Source organism: Doryrhamphus excisus, chromosome 17 (assembly GCF_030265055.1).
Source record: "Doryrhamphus excisus isolate RoL2022-K1 chromosome 17, RoL_Dexc_1.0, whole genome shotgun sequence".
Classification (NCBI taxonomy): domain Eukaryota; kingdom Metazoa; phylum Chordata; class Actinopteri; order Syngnathiformes; family Syngnathidae; genus Doryrhamphus; species Doryrhamphus excisus.
This window is the reverse complement of record NC_080482.1, coordinates 1604325-1622028: the sequence shown is the minus strand read 5'-3', so window position 1 is coordinate 1622028 and position 17704 is coordinate 1604325. Positions and strand designations below refer to the sequence as shown.

Sequence of the window (17704 nt, the reverse complement as noted above, 5' to 3'; positions counted from 1 at the left end):
GACTGGATCAATGGAGTTTTTTAAAAATATATATATACTTTAACAAGTTTGATGCTTTAAAGCAGAGGTAGGGAACCTATGGCTCGGGAGCCAGGTAGGGCTCTTTTGATGACTGTATCTGGCTCTCAAGCATTTACCACAATAAAAATGTATGTTTGCTAACATTTTAAAGTAAACATCACAGAAATCACTGTTAAAAATATTAAAAATCAACAACTTTCTTATGCATTTTAATCCGTCCATCTATTTTCTACTGCAATACGGCTGACCATATCTATCTTTCCTGATGATATTTTCCAGGTCAAACACCAAAACTCGATTATTTTTGGGTAATGCGGTAGTCTATCTCGGTCATTGAGATGTAAATGTAAACTTTCCTCCTTTAGTCAAATAGTCACCTAGCTAAAGCTGCAGAACCAAGCCTTCTGACAAAGATGGCCAAAAGAATGAAATATACTGAGTACGGTGCAAAACCATGCAGCAGCAGAAGTTGCATTAATGGCAGCAAGTATTTGATTTATTATTGGACAAAAGTGTGCTGGCCACACCCCATTGGCGTGGGGTAGTGTGCCTGGTCTACGTAATTAGAGCCCATTATATCTAAAACTGTTGGTCTTGCATAAAAATGCACACATTTTATTGCATTCAATGTTTAAAAAAATGTATATGGCTCTCACAGATACACATTTTAAAATATCTGGCCTTCATGGCTCTCTTAGCCAAAAAGGTTCCCGACCCCTGCTTTAAAGTATAGAACTCTGTGTTACCGGAGCGCCATATTTTATTTCACATGTTCATAAATATGAATAAACATAATACAAACATGAATACAATTTCTCTTTGAGTAAAAAGTCTGCTGTTTTCATGAAAAAAATGAATTTAAAAGTGAGGCTAACTGTAGAGATGCTTCAGTCGGGGTTTGATGCTGCTGATCCCGATCCCAATCAATGTACATTCTTCAGTTTATTTATGATGAGTTCTCTTGGCCTCCATTAGACCCTTGGCCCCAGGCCAATAAGTACTTTAATGTTCATGGAACAACAAAACACAAATATTGTTTGGAGGACAATAGACACTTGAAAGAAGTTAGTATGCACCCGATGGACGTATTATCCACTTCCGCTGGGCTCTAAACACCAATACTGGAGGTTTGGCGAGGGAGTGATTAAACAAACCGGCATGGATTGGCGTAGCCTGTGTCAGGCTGGCCAACTAAAACCGTTACAGTGTTGATTCTTGCAGCAATACGGGACCAAGTGCGTTCCATGTTGGCTCAATATGGGTGTTGTGACAACACGCCGATCAGGTTTCGTTATCGGCTTTGAATGGCGTTCATTGCATGTTTTTTTAACTGAAATTGGCCGATAAAGTGACGAGCTTTCTGCGATTTATAGCGCTCCCTTTGTCAAGCATTCCTAGCAAGGGCTGCACAGAGTTCACTCCAATCCTCAGTCAATGCCTCAAAGTAGCGGGAAATGACAGATCCCCCGCTGCCGCGACTCACCCGTACGTGCACCCATCGCCGGTTAATGCAAGCAGCATTTAAAAGGTAAAATGAAGTTGTTGACTTTACCTGGCAGACACTTGTCAAAGTCCTCCATTCGATGTGCGTTTTGCAAAAAGTACTGCAGCGCTCTGATAGAGTCGCACAGACGCTGTCACTCTCTTTAAGTCGTATTGCCAACCTTAACGGCGACAGCGGGGCTCAGTTCCAACACTTCTCTTCCTCACTCTACACACTCACAACACCTTCCTCCTTATGATGTAAGCCCTTTATTCTTGTCACTTATACAGAAGTACGAGCGACATAATGCAATCATCCATCCATACATACAACATAGTATGCAGTGAGACAAGGGGTGACAGGACGGGATGATTGAGTGATGAAGGGGGGGAAGAAGGGGGACAACACTAGGAGAGTGGAGGGGAAAAAACTCCAAACTAGGCTCTTAAAAGAAGGTGCACAGTGTGGGACTGTTAAAAAAAACATTCACACACATAGACCCAAGACCAGGTCCACGAGGGAAAATAGCCGATACTAGCAGCAGCCAGCCAGGCTTCCTGCAGCCACTTGCGGCGTAAGCCATGGTCCGGCGTTGGATGGGGGGGGGGGGGGGGGGTGAGTGCCAATTCGCCAATAATATTCCCAACGAGGTGCATTCACGTCATTATATTACGTAGTAGGCTAAAGGCCATGGGTCCCTGAATCCATTACAGAAAAATGTTATGTTTTTTTTTTCAGGCGTCTGATTGAATATGACAGCCAGGGAACCTGTTTTTATGGGGACAGACATTTATTTAGAATACCACTGGTGTGGATGGACATTATTTTAATACTCAAGCCACAGGTTGTGTTTTTGTACTCATTGATAATACTGCAACACAGTTTGGTGGAAAAAAACTGCCCGTAGGCTTAATACAAAAAGATAGAAATGAGAACATTTTTAAACAAAAGTGTAATAGTCCAAAATGTGAAGCCAGTTGGTAGAAGAGAGGATGAGCACCTTGAAGATGGGTTGCTTTCACATGTCGACCGCCATTTGTACTTTTCTTGTGTTTTTGTTATGGTTGACGAGTGTATTTGAAACGAGTTTAGCTCTGAGCCTCAGGCAAACGTGTAGAAACGATACCGCGATGTCCAGTTCAACATGAAATGTGGAAACTATGCATATTGAGCCAAAGTGGTATCGACAAAACCGCCTTTGTTTCACGTAACCGGGTTGCCGCTGGAGGCTGCAATTCATCAAGAGCTCTGATGTTGTGCTGCATTCAAAGTTCGGGTCTATTACATGTGCGGTTTGACCTTCAGCTACAAAAAAACTTGTATTCTTATTTTCTACAGTCTATTAGCACTTCTAAATGTTGCAGATCGAGGAGTTCAATACACAACAGCTCTGCAGCTTGAGGATATTGTCGGACCAAGGTGATCTCCATCTTCCGCCGTCTGTCTTTCTCTCCGTCCATATCCCGAAACGATGCACTCCATCTCTATCTAGACATCAAACAGCGGGCGTTACATACTGGCAGCAGGTCACAGGAAAAACAAGAGCAAGTGTCTTTTGAGGCCACGTGTAACCTCAAGAGTCACATCGGCTGAGAAGATGAACTTGGCTCTTGATGAGAGATTTGACATGTGCCTTGTAAGTGTCTTCACTGGTCATGGTCTACAAACCCTACAAGCACCCCGGACATGTGCTGACAGTTTGTCATTCTAAATGGGTTACACAGACTTGTGCTCAGACAGCCAGGGAAAGGGGGGGGGGGTTGCTTCATTATTTATTTGTTGGCTCTCCAGACTTTCATCTTAACATCTTTCTGCTTCCTTGAAGTGATACCAAGCCGTACCGATACCTCGTTGGATTTCCTCATATCACATTCAACCGCCACATCAAGACAGGGCTGGTCGGAAACTCTTTAGTATTTATGACCTCACATCTGCGTCGGGGGTGTGATGAAGCATTGAGATGGACTGAAATAATGAATGTGGTGCAGATGTCATTGTAAAACGCCCGCTGCCTTTAACCCGACTATTGGAATAAAATGGCACACCTGCCAATTTAACGCTTAGCAATCAGGACAATTCATGATGTCAGCACTAAAATCATGAAACTAATATCTTCATTTGCCTCACCGCCTTGGAACCTGCACATATTAAACTCGTCAACGTTCAAAATGATTCACCAGATGATCTGAGTGACAGCACACACATATATATTCAACGGATTTAAAATTTCATCATAATGAGGCAAAACGTTTGCTGGAAAGTCTGAAATTTCAGCAATAAAATCTTGTATTAAACAGGAGTACACAGCATGAGTGGTACATCCAAGAACAACATGATGCATTATATACGTAAATACAGTAACAAAAATATTACAGTAAATACAATCATTACATAATTACGGAAACGCAAAGACTCCTTACTTTTATCATGTTGGTGGTTCTACTTTATTAAAATATTTTCCCAGGCTAACCTGGAAGGATAACATCCTTTTCTCCTCCCAGATCTTTGTGTAACAGTGCACAGAATCCCTGACCCCTCTAGCATTCATTAGCATTCAGGACGGGTGTGAGATCTCTTCTTTGGATAAAAGCTGTCTCACCAAAGCAGAAGCCAATCAGACTGCAGAATGGCATGGCTGCTGTCTATGAGAAGTAATATGGAAGCGGCAGTGGGAAAAGGCCTTGGAAGTGCTGTGGGTAAACCTTGCAATGCAACCTACCTTGGTGTTCACAGCGTCAGCGCGTGACTGTTTCTTCCATTGGAGTTGAACTGCTGCTGACTACTTGTTGATGTCCGAGCAGACGCTTATGCATATGCTGTTGTTTTTTTTATTATTGTTATTTTTTAATCATAAATATCACCTGATTTGTGTGAAATAATCTTAAATCTGTATTCATTTTAATATCAAGTTATTCCACTGAATGCCATAACACTTTGTACCTAATAACTCATGTTTATTAATAATATTTATTCATCTTTATGTTTTTAATCACGCAATTCTTATAGCTATAGAGCAGCCGCACAGAAAGCTTTCTAGACCTTCCAGATTCTGCACCACTTTCTGCACTTTACCATGGATTTCAAACAGTCTGTTTCATTTATTTAGTGCACCCACTCCCAAGCGTTCCTGAGCACTTCCGGATACGTAGAGTGCCGACGTCTGCAGCCCACATAAGGAAGTCAGGATGGCGTTGAGTAGTCAGTAGAACTCGCTGTTAGAACGCTGTAAAACCTAGCATGCACCGCCATCCAATACGTCTGTCTGGGCTCACTTCCAAATGTGCAAACCTCATCATCTGACGCTTTGGCATCGTTGAACACGAGGATACAACATTGTAACAACATTTATAGGTCAGAAAAATGGAAAAAGCACAATAGGTCTCCTTTAAATATATAATGACTAAAATGCGTCATACCCGTGGTCAGTTATAAGTATCGGGGGAAAACTCAATCATGTCATCGTCCAACAGAGCAAAGGACTTTTAATCTGAGATTCATTGACATTCATTCTGATAAGCTACACCAGGGGTCGGGAACCTTTTTGGCTTCGAGAGCCATGAAGGCCAGATATTTTAAAATGTGTATCTGTGAGAGCCATATACATTTTTTTAAACATTGAATGCAATAAAATGTGTGCATTTTTATGTAAGACCAACAGTTTTAGATATAATGGGCTCTAATTACGTAGACCAGGCACACTACCCCACGCCAAGGGGGTGTGACCAGCACACTTTCGTGAGCAGCGCAGTGTCCAACAATAAATCAAATACTTGCTGCCATTAATGCAACTTCTGCTGCTGCATGGTTTTGCACCGTACTCAGTATATTTCATTCTTTTGGCCATCTTTGCCAGAAGGCTTGGTTCTGCAGCTTTAGCTAGGTGACTATTTGACTAAAGGAGGAAAGTTTACATTTACATCTTAATGATCGAGGTAGACTACCGCATTACCCAAAAATAATCGAGTTTTGGTGTTTGACCTGGAAAATATCATCAGGAAAGATAGATATGGTCGGCCGTATTGCATTAGAAAATGGATGGACGGATTAAAATACATAAGAAAGTTGTTGATTTTTAATATTTTTAACAGTGATTTCTGTGATGTTTACTTTAAAATGTTAGCAAACATACATTTTTATTGTGGTAAGAAATGCTTGAGAGCCAGATACAGTCATCAAAAGAGCCCTACCTGGCTCCCGAGCCATAGGTTCCCTACCTCTGAGCTACACACTTGTTTTTTTTTCCCATGAAATAAATTAATCATGATAAATGATCAATATGCAATATGCTTAACAGCTCCCTCGGCATAAATGAAGTAGTAAAATGTTTGTGTGTCTCTTTATGGCAAGTTTTACATAACCCTCCCCCAAGTATCCCCCTCTTTCGCCCATTGAGAGTCCAATTATCGGCCGTTTATGTGTGTGCCGTGTTGCATTTGCATGCATGTCTGAGCGTTTGTGTGCGTGCACTAATGTGTTTGCCCTCTGCTCGCTCGCCAGCTCACTCGTGCAAGCAACCACGCAGCCCGGCCAACTCTGACGTGGTGGGTCTGGACCTGCCCTCCTACGGTTACACCCTCGTGTACACCTGTCAGCCAGGTTACTTCCTTTCCGGGGGATCGGAGCACCGCTTCTGCCGCTCGGACGGCAGTTGGACCGGCAAGGTGCCCGTGTGTAGAGGTTAGTGTACTGCTGACACGTGCACGGGCGGGAAGGTTGTAGTCCGTGTACTTGCAGTTGGGTGGTGATGTTGTATCTTTCAATCAGTCCATACAGTCAAATGTTAACCACAGCTGCTGCAATGGTAAAATTTGGTAATTGGAGACCCTGGTAAATGGTGGTATTTTTACACCACGCACATGGAGAATCTACAAAATTTGGAATAAAGGTGTTGATTGGAAGTTTACCATATGGTATTTATGCACTTTAATATGTATTAGTATGTATTATGTAGGGGCTGCACAGTGGTCCAGTGGTTAGCGTGCAGACCTCACAGCTAAGAGACTCAGGTTCAATTCCACCCTCGGCCATCTCTGTGTGGAGTTTGCACGTTCTCCCCGTGCATTTCCTCCGGTTTCCTCCCACATTCCAAAAACATGCTAGGTTAATTGGCGACTCCAAATTGTCTCCAAATGTGAGTGTGAATGGTTGTTTGTCTATATGTGCCCTGTGATTGGCTGGCCACCATTCCAGGGTGTACCCCACCTCTCGCCCGAAGACAGCTGGGATAGGCTCCAGCACCACTCGTGAGGATAAGCGGTAGAAAATGAATGAATGAATATGTCATCAGGCAATTCATACTGTCTGTGAAACATTTGCAGCATTTCTTGAAATGTTGTTTTTTCATTAGGGTTGTCAGTTGAACAATTCACCAACTTACAAATGAATGAATGTTAAGAATCAATATTTGCTTGAAAAAAAAAATGATGGTCTCATTACAACATTACAACTTTGAAAAGATGCATCCCATAATAACATTATTTTTTGGATTGCACTAAATACGTTCTTCTAAATGCGGTAGAAAATGAATGAATCCATGAATGTATTATGTAATAATTATATATGTATCAGTATTAGCGAAAATGCCTTCCTAAATATTTGTGTCACCACCAAGTCAGTCTGGAAAACGTCTGGAAAAAGTGCTAATTTTTCTCTCCATCATCGTGACATATTTACTACATATTTACGTTCTTTTTGCAGCTGGATCCAAATCACAGGAAAAAACTATCAAACTCATCCCGGGGACTCCGAGCCCTAAAATACACGGTGAGTCAAAGCGACGCTCCATTTCCATGTGTTTCAATAGTCCTCGTTTAGGTACGATATGTCGTCGTCCAGAAGTCGACAAAGGATATGACCTTGTATTACCTGTTAATTAACAGCCATCAAATAGTCCTACAAAGAATCAGTTATTACTCGGGGCCCATCCCCCTGGGGTTTTTAGATAATCCTCCATCAAGATAGCCCGAGCATACAAAACAAATAGACTCTTATCAGTTTTTTTGAAATGTTGCCTCAACTGCATATCTAATCAGCATCTTTAAGCTGGGCTTAAAATGATTGCTTTATGATGTTACTGTAATACTGGACAGAGCCGGCGAACGCCAATAGCAACATTTTCCTACGTTGATGCAATTCTATTTATTCAGCGTTCATATGTAACGTTTTTATGTCTTCTTCTCAAGTTCCAGAGGATGTATTCGCTCCCGACTTCCTGTGGAAAGGCTCCTATGATTACAAGGGACAGAAGCAGCCGATGACGATGACAGTCGTAAGCTTTAACGCCACGACGGGGAAAGTGAATGTAACTTTAAACGACAGCAGCATGGAGTTTCTGCTCTCTGGTGAGCCATCTATAAATCATCGGTCGCCGACTTCCTCCCCTCTCCTCCCATCAGCACCTCCGTGTGTCATTTCCATTTATTTGGGGGCGCACGGTGTCAATCAATCAATCAGCAAATGATCTCATGCATGAGAGCGGAAATTACTTATTGGCTTTAAAGACGGATGTATCAGTCTGCCCGGAATGACTGAAAAACTGCCCGCTCGAGTGTTCAGCCGTCTCCTCCCTCCACGGGTTTCTTTTTTTTTTTTACTTCCATTGTCATGCCTTGCTCATGGAGGCATGCAAATGCTTCCCCGGCCAAGGGTATTAGGGCTTTCAGGTTGGCCGTTGTGTTGGCAGGCGGCCCTGAGGAACGCCTCGGGGGGAATTTCCATTTGGACTCAAGGATGATGGGATTTTGTTTTTATCCGTCAAAGCTCAGATGTCCTCACAACTCCGTGCTTCTTGATCGTGGCTCTGAATTATTACAGCGGAACATCTGAAACGTTTCCGTGCCGCCATTGGCCTTAAGCATTTGTCTTCCATTTCTCGTTATATGATCACTTATTAGCGGGTGGAGTTTGCATGTTCTTTAAGTACTCTGGTTCCGTCCTATCATCTAAAAATGTGACTTTTGAGGAATACTACCTTCATGGCACCAAAACGGCATCGCCTCATCGGTTCAATTGTCCTCCTCTTGTCTGTTATTCTGCAGGAGTGTACAAACACCAGGAGGCGAGGCTGACGCTTCTACTCTACCACATGAGAGTTCTGTCCCACAGTTCCTTGAGCAGGATTACCGAGGAGACCTGGTCAATGGATGGATTTGTAAGCACACACAGGAATTAGGAGAAGCTAACCGCTCCAATTCTAAAAATAACTCGGAGCTCACACTCATATATCAACACAGAGCTGAAGTGCCCTTGAGCAGTGCACCTTTGTACCACAAATAGTCCATTCTCTACAGTGGTGGCTTAAATCTGCAGTCAAATTGTGTCCAAAATTAATGTTTACTACAATATTATATTCCGAATCGTACTTTTTTTCCATCTGGCAGGAGATTATTTTGGACTAAAGGCTGGATTTTCACTGTTGCCAAACATCGGCTTTTCCAGGAAAATCAAACAAAATCCAATATTTTCTCCGAGATAAATGTGTTTTCTAATCCAACTTCCAGCTGCATGTGCAGGAAGAATGACCACAAAGGAGGGAATCATTTCCTGGCACATTGTCGATTTTTTGTTTGCATATATTTACACTGGCGGCGCATCAGTTGCATCGCAGTGTTCCCCCACTGACAAATTGCTAAATCAGCTCAGTCAGTCACCAAAAGAACGGACGCAAAATCCTCATGAACCTCGCTGGCTGAAGTTGTCTTTAAAAAAAAAATCTTTCAAAACGCTTCAGTTGTTTTGTACTGAGGGACTGCACACTGCATTCTATTTATAGCCTGCTGCTTAGCCTCTAGCACCAAAAAACAAGGTGTCATTTTGAATGCATCATGAAAGGATGCGTTGACTGTTGAACTAAATACAGGATGTTTAGTGTTTGATGTGTTGTGTGCAGCAGATAGAACGTTGCCGGAGCTGCCAAGAAAAATCACAATTTTACACGTGCAGTTGAAACAAAACACACCTTCTTTGGTTCTGCTTTTTTTTTTCCCCTGCCAGGTTTCAGCCGAGCCCGAGGGCGGGAGCTACGTGTTACAAGGCTTTATACAGGGTAAAGACTACGGACGCTTTGGACTACAGAGGCTTGGTATGTGTCTTTCCAAACACACCAGAGCGTTCCCATCCGTGTGCTGCAAAGCCGCCATTCCATTTTGCAGATTCACATCAGCATGGCACTTTCAATCCGTGCGGCACAATGGTGAAAATACGGGAGATGGAATCCGATTTTCCCTCCACGGTCATCAAAGTAAATGTGCCATGTTGACATTTTGTCCTGCAGTGGGACATTATTAAGCTGAAAATACACACTCACAATTTTAGATCTATTCCTATTCATATTTTCTCAAATAAGTAGAGATGTCAAAACGACTGCGACATTTTTTTCATTAATTACGTTTAAACGTAACACTGTAGCAAGCCACACCTCTTTATGATGACGGAGACGCGTTATGAGACGCAAAGTCTCACAGCCTTTTCTAACTTTATTCTGACGTGAACGGATCCAACACCAACTCACAAACACGTCTTTAGTTCGTTCTCTTGGGAACAGCGCGTCCTTATTCTCAAGGTGCATTCACGGACATACCGAATATCACGACTTTACGCGTGTATCTGTGGTCTACATAAACATTCATTCATTTCATCACCCCTCGGGTCGTGGGGGTGCTGGAGCCTATCCCAGCTGTCTTCGGGCGAGAGGCGGGGTACACCCTGGACTGGTGGCCAGCCAATCACAGGGCACATATAGACAAACAACCATTCACACTCACATTCATACCACTTACTGAGTCTTTTGAGCTTGCATAGTAGTTGGTTAATATTCTGCATTATACATTGGTATTGTATTGTGTGGTTGATGTGGCACAATACTCTTACTGTAGTACTGTAGCTACTATATATGCAGTGTATGTATTTTTATTCATTCATTTTCACAAGTGTCGCCGGGGTGCTGGAGCCTATCCCAGCTGTCTTCGGGCGAGAGGCGGGGTACACCCTGGACTGGTGGCCAGCCAATCACAGGGCACATATAGACAAACAACCATTCACACTCACATTCATACCTATGGACAATTTGGAGTGGCTAATTAACCTAGCATGTTTTTGGAATGTGGGAGGAAACCGGAGTACCCGGAGAAACATGCAAACTCCACACAGAGATGGCCGAGGGTGGAATTGAACCCAGGTCTCCTAGCTGTGAGGTCTACGCGCTAACCACTCGACCGCCGTGCAGCCTGTCTACATAAACAGAAAGACCAAAAAAAAAGTGTTATTCGTATTGTCATCAGCATTTGTAATCATGTTCAGAAACGCTCGAAACATGAAATTAACTTAAATTACTTTGTGTCCTTGAACGCCACCCCTCTTTGCTCATAACACGACAAGAGTGTGATTCAAATACTCTGCTACTATTAAAGATACTAGCTATAGTTGAATGTTCTTTATGTGATAATATTTCAGTTCATTCCTGATCTCATGACTGTGTGGCCAACATGCAAACCGCTCTTCCACCGCGCGGCTCACCTGCATCTAATTGAAGCCAAAAAAGAGCTGCACCAAACATCCAGCTTTCATTGTCCAAGTTTACAGTTACTTTTATTTAATGACAATACTTGGAAGGGGCTCACCTCCAAAATAAAATAACACCTCCGTCTAGATCAATCCAAACCTTTGAGGCAGACTTCGTTGCCATAACTTCCATATTAGATGTGATTAGCTCGCGCAGGTGGCCTTAATGAAGTGTCTGATGGGTGTATAAAACACATCTCAAACCTGATCATCCATTTCATATTCTAATATGTTTTATTGTCGGACCCCCCCCCCCCCCCTTCCTGAACAGTCCGTGGGCTGAAAGGACATTAGCCGTGTCATTGTCCTTCATTTCTTTTTGCACTCGCTGTTGTCATCAGCTCATGATTGTCTTCAACACGATTATCACGGTCACAGCGATCATTATCAGCGTGCTCATTACACATCTCATCTTTATCTGCTGGCGGCCGCGTTTCCCGCCTGTCATCATCGCCGTCAGATTGGATGTATATGTTTTTTGGTTTGGCTTCCATCATGTCTCCATCACTTTCTTGATACTGTGTTGCCATTAATCCACCATCCATGACTAACAGAGTATCACAGCCGTGCTGTAAACAAAATGAAGTAGTACTATATTTTGGGGATTGTAGTGTATCTTACTTTAAAGGGGACTTCTTTAGCTCATTTTTGGTCTTTTGTGTTGAGATGTAGACTCCTAGAGACCAGATCCTCACAATAAGGCACACAGAAAGCTTTGTAGATCTTCCAGAGTCTGCACCTATTCCAGAGCCATCCCAAACGTCTTTCCAAATGTGCAAACTTTGGCATCGTTTAACACGATAATACAACATTCTAACCACATTTATATCAGAAAAGTGGAAAAAGCTAAATAGGTCCCCTTGAAAACAGACACAGACTTTTACATAGTCGCATTGAAGTGGTCATACCGACGATGGTGTTGACTGTTTCATTCTTTGTGAAACTTTGTGATGTTTCCCTACATTTATTTTAATTATTTAAATTATTTGGGCAATTTACTGTTCACGCTGCACTTTACATTATGTTGTTCATATTTGGTGTCTATTCTATCTATTTATTCTCCACATTATTATTATTATTATTATTATTATTTGTTTTTACTTATCTTCTTTTGTGTCTGTTGTTATATGGGAGCCAGGCAACGACATTTCGTTGGCAATTTCACTACTGTGTTTTTGTGCAATGACAATAAAGGGAGTCTATCTATCTATATTAGCGGATTATTTTTTTTTCAATAATAAGCCTTTTTTCTTCAGACAACATTCATTCACTAAGTGGGTTAAATGGGTGATACATGGTACATGATAAAATTCTTCATTGCTACATTTTTGCTTCACAGATATTTTTTATCAAGTGTTTGGATTTTGCACTTTTTGCACTGATTGGCAGCACTTGAATGCACCGTAGATGTGTGGTGTAAAACCCCCAAAATTGTTTGGCTACGAAAGTGCTAGCGTCAACAGTCAATCTGGCCTCAGTTTGACCTTTTATTGTAGTATTTCAGTGTGTAGTATTTTTAGCCTGACCCTAATACTTCTTAGGCATATAGCATTCAGTATGGTGTCTTATTATTACAATGTTTTGTTTTTTAATTGCTTAATTTGATTTGTTTTCAGGTTTGAGTGTGAGAGAGAACATCACGCTCACTGAGCCTGAAACCAACACCTCCACCAACAGCAGCTCCGTTGCTGTTGCAATCCTCGTGCCTTTCTTCGCCCTCATCTTGGCCGGGCTGGGTTTTTATGTGTATAAACAGAGGTATGTATGTCTTCCATCCAGCTGCGTCCGCAACTCACTTTTCATATTTTCCACGTCAAAGTATTTCTTCATGTTCTTGTCTAAGAAAAAGAGCCAGGATGTAAACTGTGTTTCACTTCCACGGCGTGCTTTCCTACGCAGCGCTTTTCCAAACGAATGATGCAACTTTAGTCAACTTGTTACCATCCAAGCCCCAGTCGAGCGGTCAAGCTTTGAAATGCAGTATGTGGTGTAAAAATGCTCTACACTTGAGACAGTACGATTTTTAAACCAGTTAAAAAATCCCGAGAATTTACTTTTTTTTTTTTTTTTTAGTGTTGGATTTAAAAGGTTCAAAGTAGACCTTTAAATATGTTTTTTTTTCTTAAAACCCTTCTCTGAACAAGACCATTTAATGGTTATTGGACTGCATTCAGTAACAATAACAACCTTCATCGGGGCAGCCACTCAGCTCCTCCGTCTCAGGGCCAGTGGAGTTTCCTTGGGCCGACCGCTTGGCTTTTTTGTTCCGTAACATTCAGGGTCCTTTAAGAAATGTTAAAATGACCGACTTACTGTGTCCAACCTCAGCAGGAATGGCACGATGCGATGCGAGAGGCCGTGTTTATGCAGCTCGGTAATCTGGTAATGGTAATGGTAATGGTAATGGTTTTATTTCATTTGAACATGCATCAGATTACAATTGAGTGCATCCCATAATCAGTGTCCAAAATGTCAATCATGTCCAAAAGGAGTAGGAAGAAGCAAAACTTATTAAATCCTACCCCTCTATCTGGTACTTTTTCAATCAGTAACTGTGACATTTGTTCACTTCCTGCTTTCAATAATACAGTTTGGTTTTTTTTTGTTTTTTGTCCCGTACCGAAGCACGAGGTGATGTGACCATACAATGACATTACGTGTACCATAGTAACTGTCCATGTTCTTAAAGACAAGCTTTGTTGAGTTAGAAATAAAAACTTCCTGACTACAACTGAGTGCATCCCATAATCAGTGTCCAAAATGTCAATCATGTCCAAAAGGAGTAGGAAGAAGCAAAACTTATTAAATCCTACCCCTCTATCTGGTACTTTTTCAATCAGTAACTGTGACATTTGTTCACTTCCTGCTTTCAATAATACAGTTTGGTTTTTTTTGTTGTTTTTTTTTTTATTTTGAATTTTTTTTGTTTTTTGTCCCGTACCGAAGCACGAGGTGATGTGACCATACAATGACATTACGTGTACCATCTTAAAGACAAGCTTTGTTGAGTTAGAAATAAAAACTTCCTGACAGGAAATCACACTAAATTCACATTTTTGCCAAGATTTTGAACTTTAATTTTTGCAAAAGTGCAAATGATAAATTCTGGCAATTTTTTTAGCTGGTCTTAAAATGTTGATGACGAGCATTTACGAGAAGATGGATCACGTCTTCTTATTCCTTTCGCCCTCATTACGTTGGTTAGCAGCGAAAGGTGCTCGGCTATTTCCAACAGTAATTACCAGCCAGCCTCTTGTACCTCCAGCAGCTGTCCACGGCGAGCTAATGGAAACATGTTTATTGGTTCGGAAGGAGGGAGGATAATTGGGACGTTTTTTTTTCAACTCATTTGCAACCTCCTTTTCATCCGCAGGAAAACAGACAAGGCGCAATACACGGGATGTTCCGTGCACGAGAATAACAACGGACAGGCAACGTTTGAGAATCCCATGTACAACACCAACACAAAGGCTGCCGAGGGGAAAGTCGTCCGCTTTGACCCCAACCTCAACACCATCTGCACCATGGTTTGACGCCTGCAGCGTTTGAGGGAGAGACCCGTTTTCTTTGTTTGCCTAACATGAATATATATTGACATGTTTATACTTTTGCCAGTTTGCGCTGCCGCCAAACGGAAAGAGAAACGGAAAGCGAAACAAAGCAAAGCACACTTTCAAGCACGCCGAGGGCCCTCGCCATTTGTGTAAACACACAAGGTAAAGGACGGGAACATGCGGTGAAGAGGTGCCTCGTCTTCTCATAGGTCTTCCCGTAGGTTGGCCGAGAAGGAAAAAGAGGCTGCTGCACTCTGTGAGTGTTGGTTTCATAGATTTTATGTTCTTAAGGGGAATTATGTCAGTAATGCCAAATGAGAAAATTGTATTTTCTACTCCACGTCAAGAGCCTTTGTGAGTGTGTGTGTTTATGAGTCTCTTCCACCCATCTTCTTCTTCTCTTCTCACCTCGGTGCTGAGGTGATCGATGTCATCTTTTCCTGATTTTCCAAATGGAGGTGAAAAAAGAAGCTTCCTTTTCTTTGGAAACACTCAAGTCTTTTCAATACGCACGGCCAATTGCACCTCTTTAATTGGTCGCTGCCTCCTACTGACAAATTATACGGCCTGGGATGTAATTACTGAGGTTCAGTACAATTTGTCCAATTCCAATGGGAAAGCTTTTATTTTTACTGTGCTGTGTTCCGTCGTGAGAGCTATAGTTGGCATAAACTTTTACTATCGGGTTGTGTGTTGGTACTTTGTTTTTCACGCTTTAAATGTAAGCGTTTGTGTTGACAACGAGCCCCCAAAGTCGAGTCGCTTCATTCTGTCCTATGGAGGGCATTGGTCACACGGGGCTGTTTGTCTCCTAACTAATTTACCTTCGCTATTCTCATCTGGATTATTACATCAGCGTCTTTGTGTCCCAAGTTATCTCAAAGCCGAGGCTCTGTGCATAATGATCTCACTTTATTGACTGTCATGTTTGGGCTTGTGTGCAGCAATGAGGACCAGGTTTTAGGATTTAATCCTGAATCCAAAGGGCAAAGATGTCCACATGTCAGCGGAGTTAAGCTTCTGGTCTGGTTTTGTTGTGTCTCGGACTTACCCCAACAAGGCTGCCCCTGGACGACTTGGTGCTCTTAGCAGAATTTAATCCAAAATCACGACCACGAACAGGGGTGCCACCAGGAAGTCCGGGTCCTACGGAAAAATCCCATCAGTCGCCATATCTTTAGGGCCGAACTAACCCATTAAAAGCTTTTTTTTGTTATTAAACTTGAACCTGAGTTTATTTAGATGCATGTTTTGGAGTAATATGAATACATGCGGGCTGCACGGTGGTCGAGTGGTTAGCGGGAGACCCGAGTTCAATCCACCCTCGGCCATCTCCATATGGAGTTTGCATGTTCTCCCCGTGCATGCGTGGGTTTTCTCCGGGTACTCCGGTTTCCTCCCACATTCCAAAAACATGCTAGGTTAATTGGCGACTCCAAATTGTCCATAGGTATGAATGTGAGTGTGAATGGTTGTTTGTCTATATGTGCCCTGTGATTGGCTGGCCACCAGTCCAGGGTGTACCCCGCCCGAAGACAGCTGGGATAGGCTCCAGCACCCCCTGCAACCCTTGTGAGGATAAGCGGTAGAAAATGACTGAATGGGAATTACATTGCTCAGTAAATTATTAATAGTGCAACAAAGGCAGCAGCTGTACCATTACACCAGTTGAGCAGGTGATTGCTCGTTCCGTCATTCTGGCAATGAACGCCGTGTCGGATTCATCTGCTTTTTTTGTCCTCTCCTGCCTCGGGCTGACTCGGTGCTCGATGCGATGCACATCCTTTACGCATTATGGGGCCCGCCACGGATCGAGGGACCATGTAGGGAGGGGGGCCTGTACCTCCACATCGCCACTGTGCTGTGAAAGTGTTCAACCCCATGAAGTGAGCAGTGTGTGTTTTTCGGGGCAAGCTGTGCCTTACGGTGCACGCTCACTGGACGCAGCCGAATCTCACTGCCACCTACTGGCCACGTGCGGCCATGGCAGGGACTGTCTTGTCCAACTTCTTTGGAACCTCCCGTGTCCCCCATGCCCCGGTTCTACATAACATTACACGTTTGCAAGCAACACACAAGTCCTGCAGTTCTATTGGATGTTTTGATTTCTCATGACCCGCCCCACTCGGCACGCTTTACATAGCTAATTAGTCCGAGCCTAACAGCAAGTAATTACTTGAGGGATCCAAGGCCTGGGTCTGTTTTGTTGACACGAGTCATTATCTGTTGCCAACTAATGTACATTTAATATGAAGAAGAATCGCACAAACATGATCATCTCTCTTTTTCTTTGATCTTTTCACCATCATAGCAGTGCCTTTAATACTCGATGGGCAGACGTTCTTCATGGAGGCTTAACACTGACCGCTTTAGAAGACGTACTGTACGTATACAGTGGCAGAAAAAGGAAGTGGTGTTCAATGCTCATAGTTTCGTACCTGTGCATGTTGGCTCAGAGGTAATCCCCCCCCCGGTTTCTTTGTACCCCTGTCATTGCTATTACATTTTGTGCATTTATACAGTTTTGATACTTGATGGAGTTCTTTGGTGAAGATGTCTTGTGTTATCAATATGTAATATATTTTGCCAAGCGCGTATTTCTTATGTATGAGGATTTAAAAGATGCATCCGGAGCAAAACAGCAGCGGGCGAGTTGATTTCAGTTGTGCTATAACCTTCAAACGTGTTATAACATGTTATATATGAAAATGTAAATAATACAGAACTTTTGTAAAGAGATATATTTTTTATTCAAATAAAGCATTTGTAAGTTATTGAAAATGTTGTGTAAAATGCACATGTAAATGTCATGTAAGATTACAAAATGTTTTGTATATTTTTTTCTGTATCAGCAATGTATAAATCCTTAATTTATATATAAAATATGAAATCAACGCCAGTGTCACTGTTTTCTTTTCCCAATTTAGTCTCATCAATGACCTTATCCGCCGTGCAGCACTTATTGCAATGTAAGCGCCGAGAGTGAACTAAATGTTTTATTATTCAGTCAGCTGCTTCGCTCTGCCGCACTTCTTTTTTTTTTTATGACTTTTCCATTTGCTGACCGCTGCTCGGTTCAGCACAGATA

At 42.3% G+C, this 17704-nt stretch overlaps 1 protein-coding gene across 6 annotated transcripts in view; it reads left to right on the top strand.

Annotated features, from left to right (window-relative positions):
• Nucleotides 1-17489, top strand: part of LOC131105461 (CUB and sushi domain-containing protein 3-like) — a 255318-nt gene extending 237829 nt beyond the window's left edge. For all 6 annotated transcript variants that reach the window (XM_058053597.1, XM_058053598.1, XM_058053599.1 and 3 more), the window contains 7 exons: nt 6002-6181; nt 7202-7267; nt 7687-7845; nt 8542-8654; nt 9497-9584; nt 12679-12820; nt 14436-17489. In XM_058053597.1, coding sequence (XP_057909580.1) covers nt 6002-6181; nt 7202-7267; nt 7687-7845; nt 8542-8654; nt 9497-9584; nt 12679-12820; nt 14436-14595 — 908 coding nt within the window. In that variant the 3' untranslated portion in view covers nt 14596-17489. The remainder of the gene's footprint in view (nt 1-6001; nt 6182-7201; nt 7268-7686; nt 7846-8541; nt 8655-9496; nt 9585-12678; nt 12821-14435) is intronic.
• Nucleotides 17490-17704: the final 215 nt, after the last annotated feature.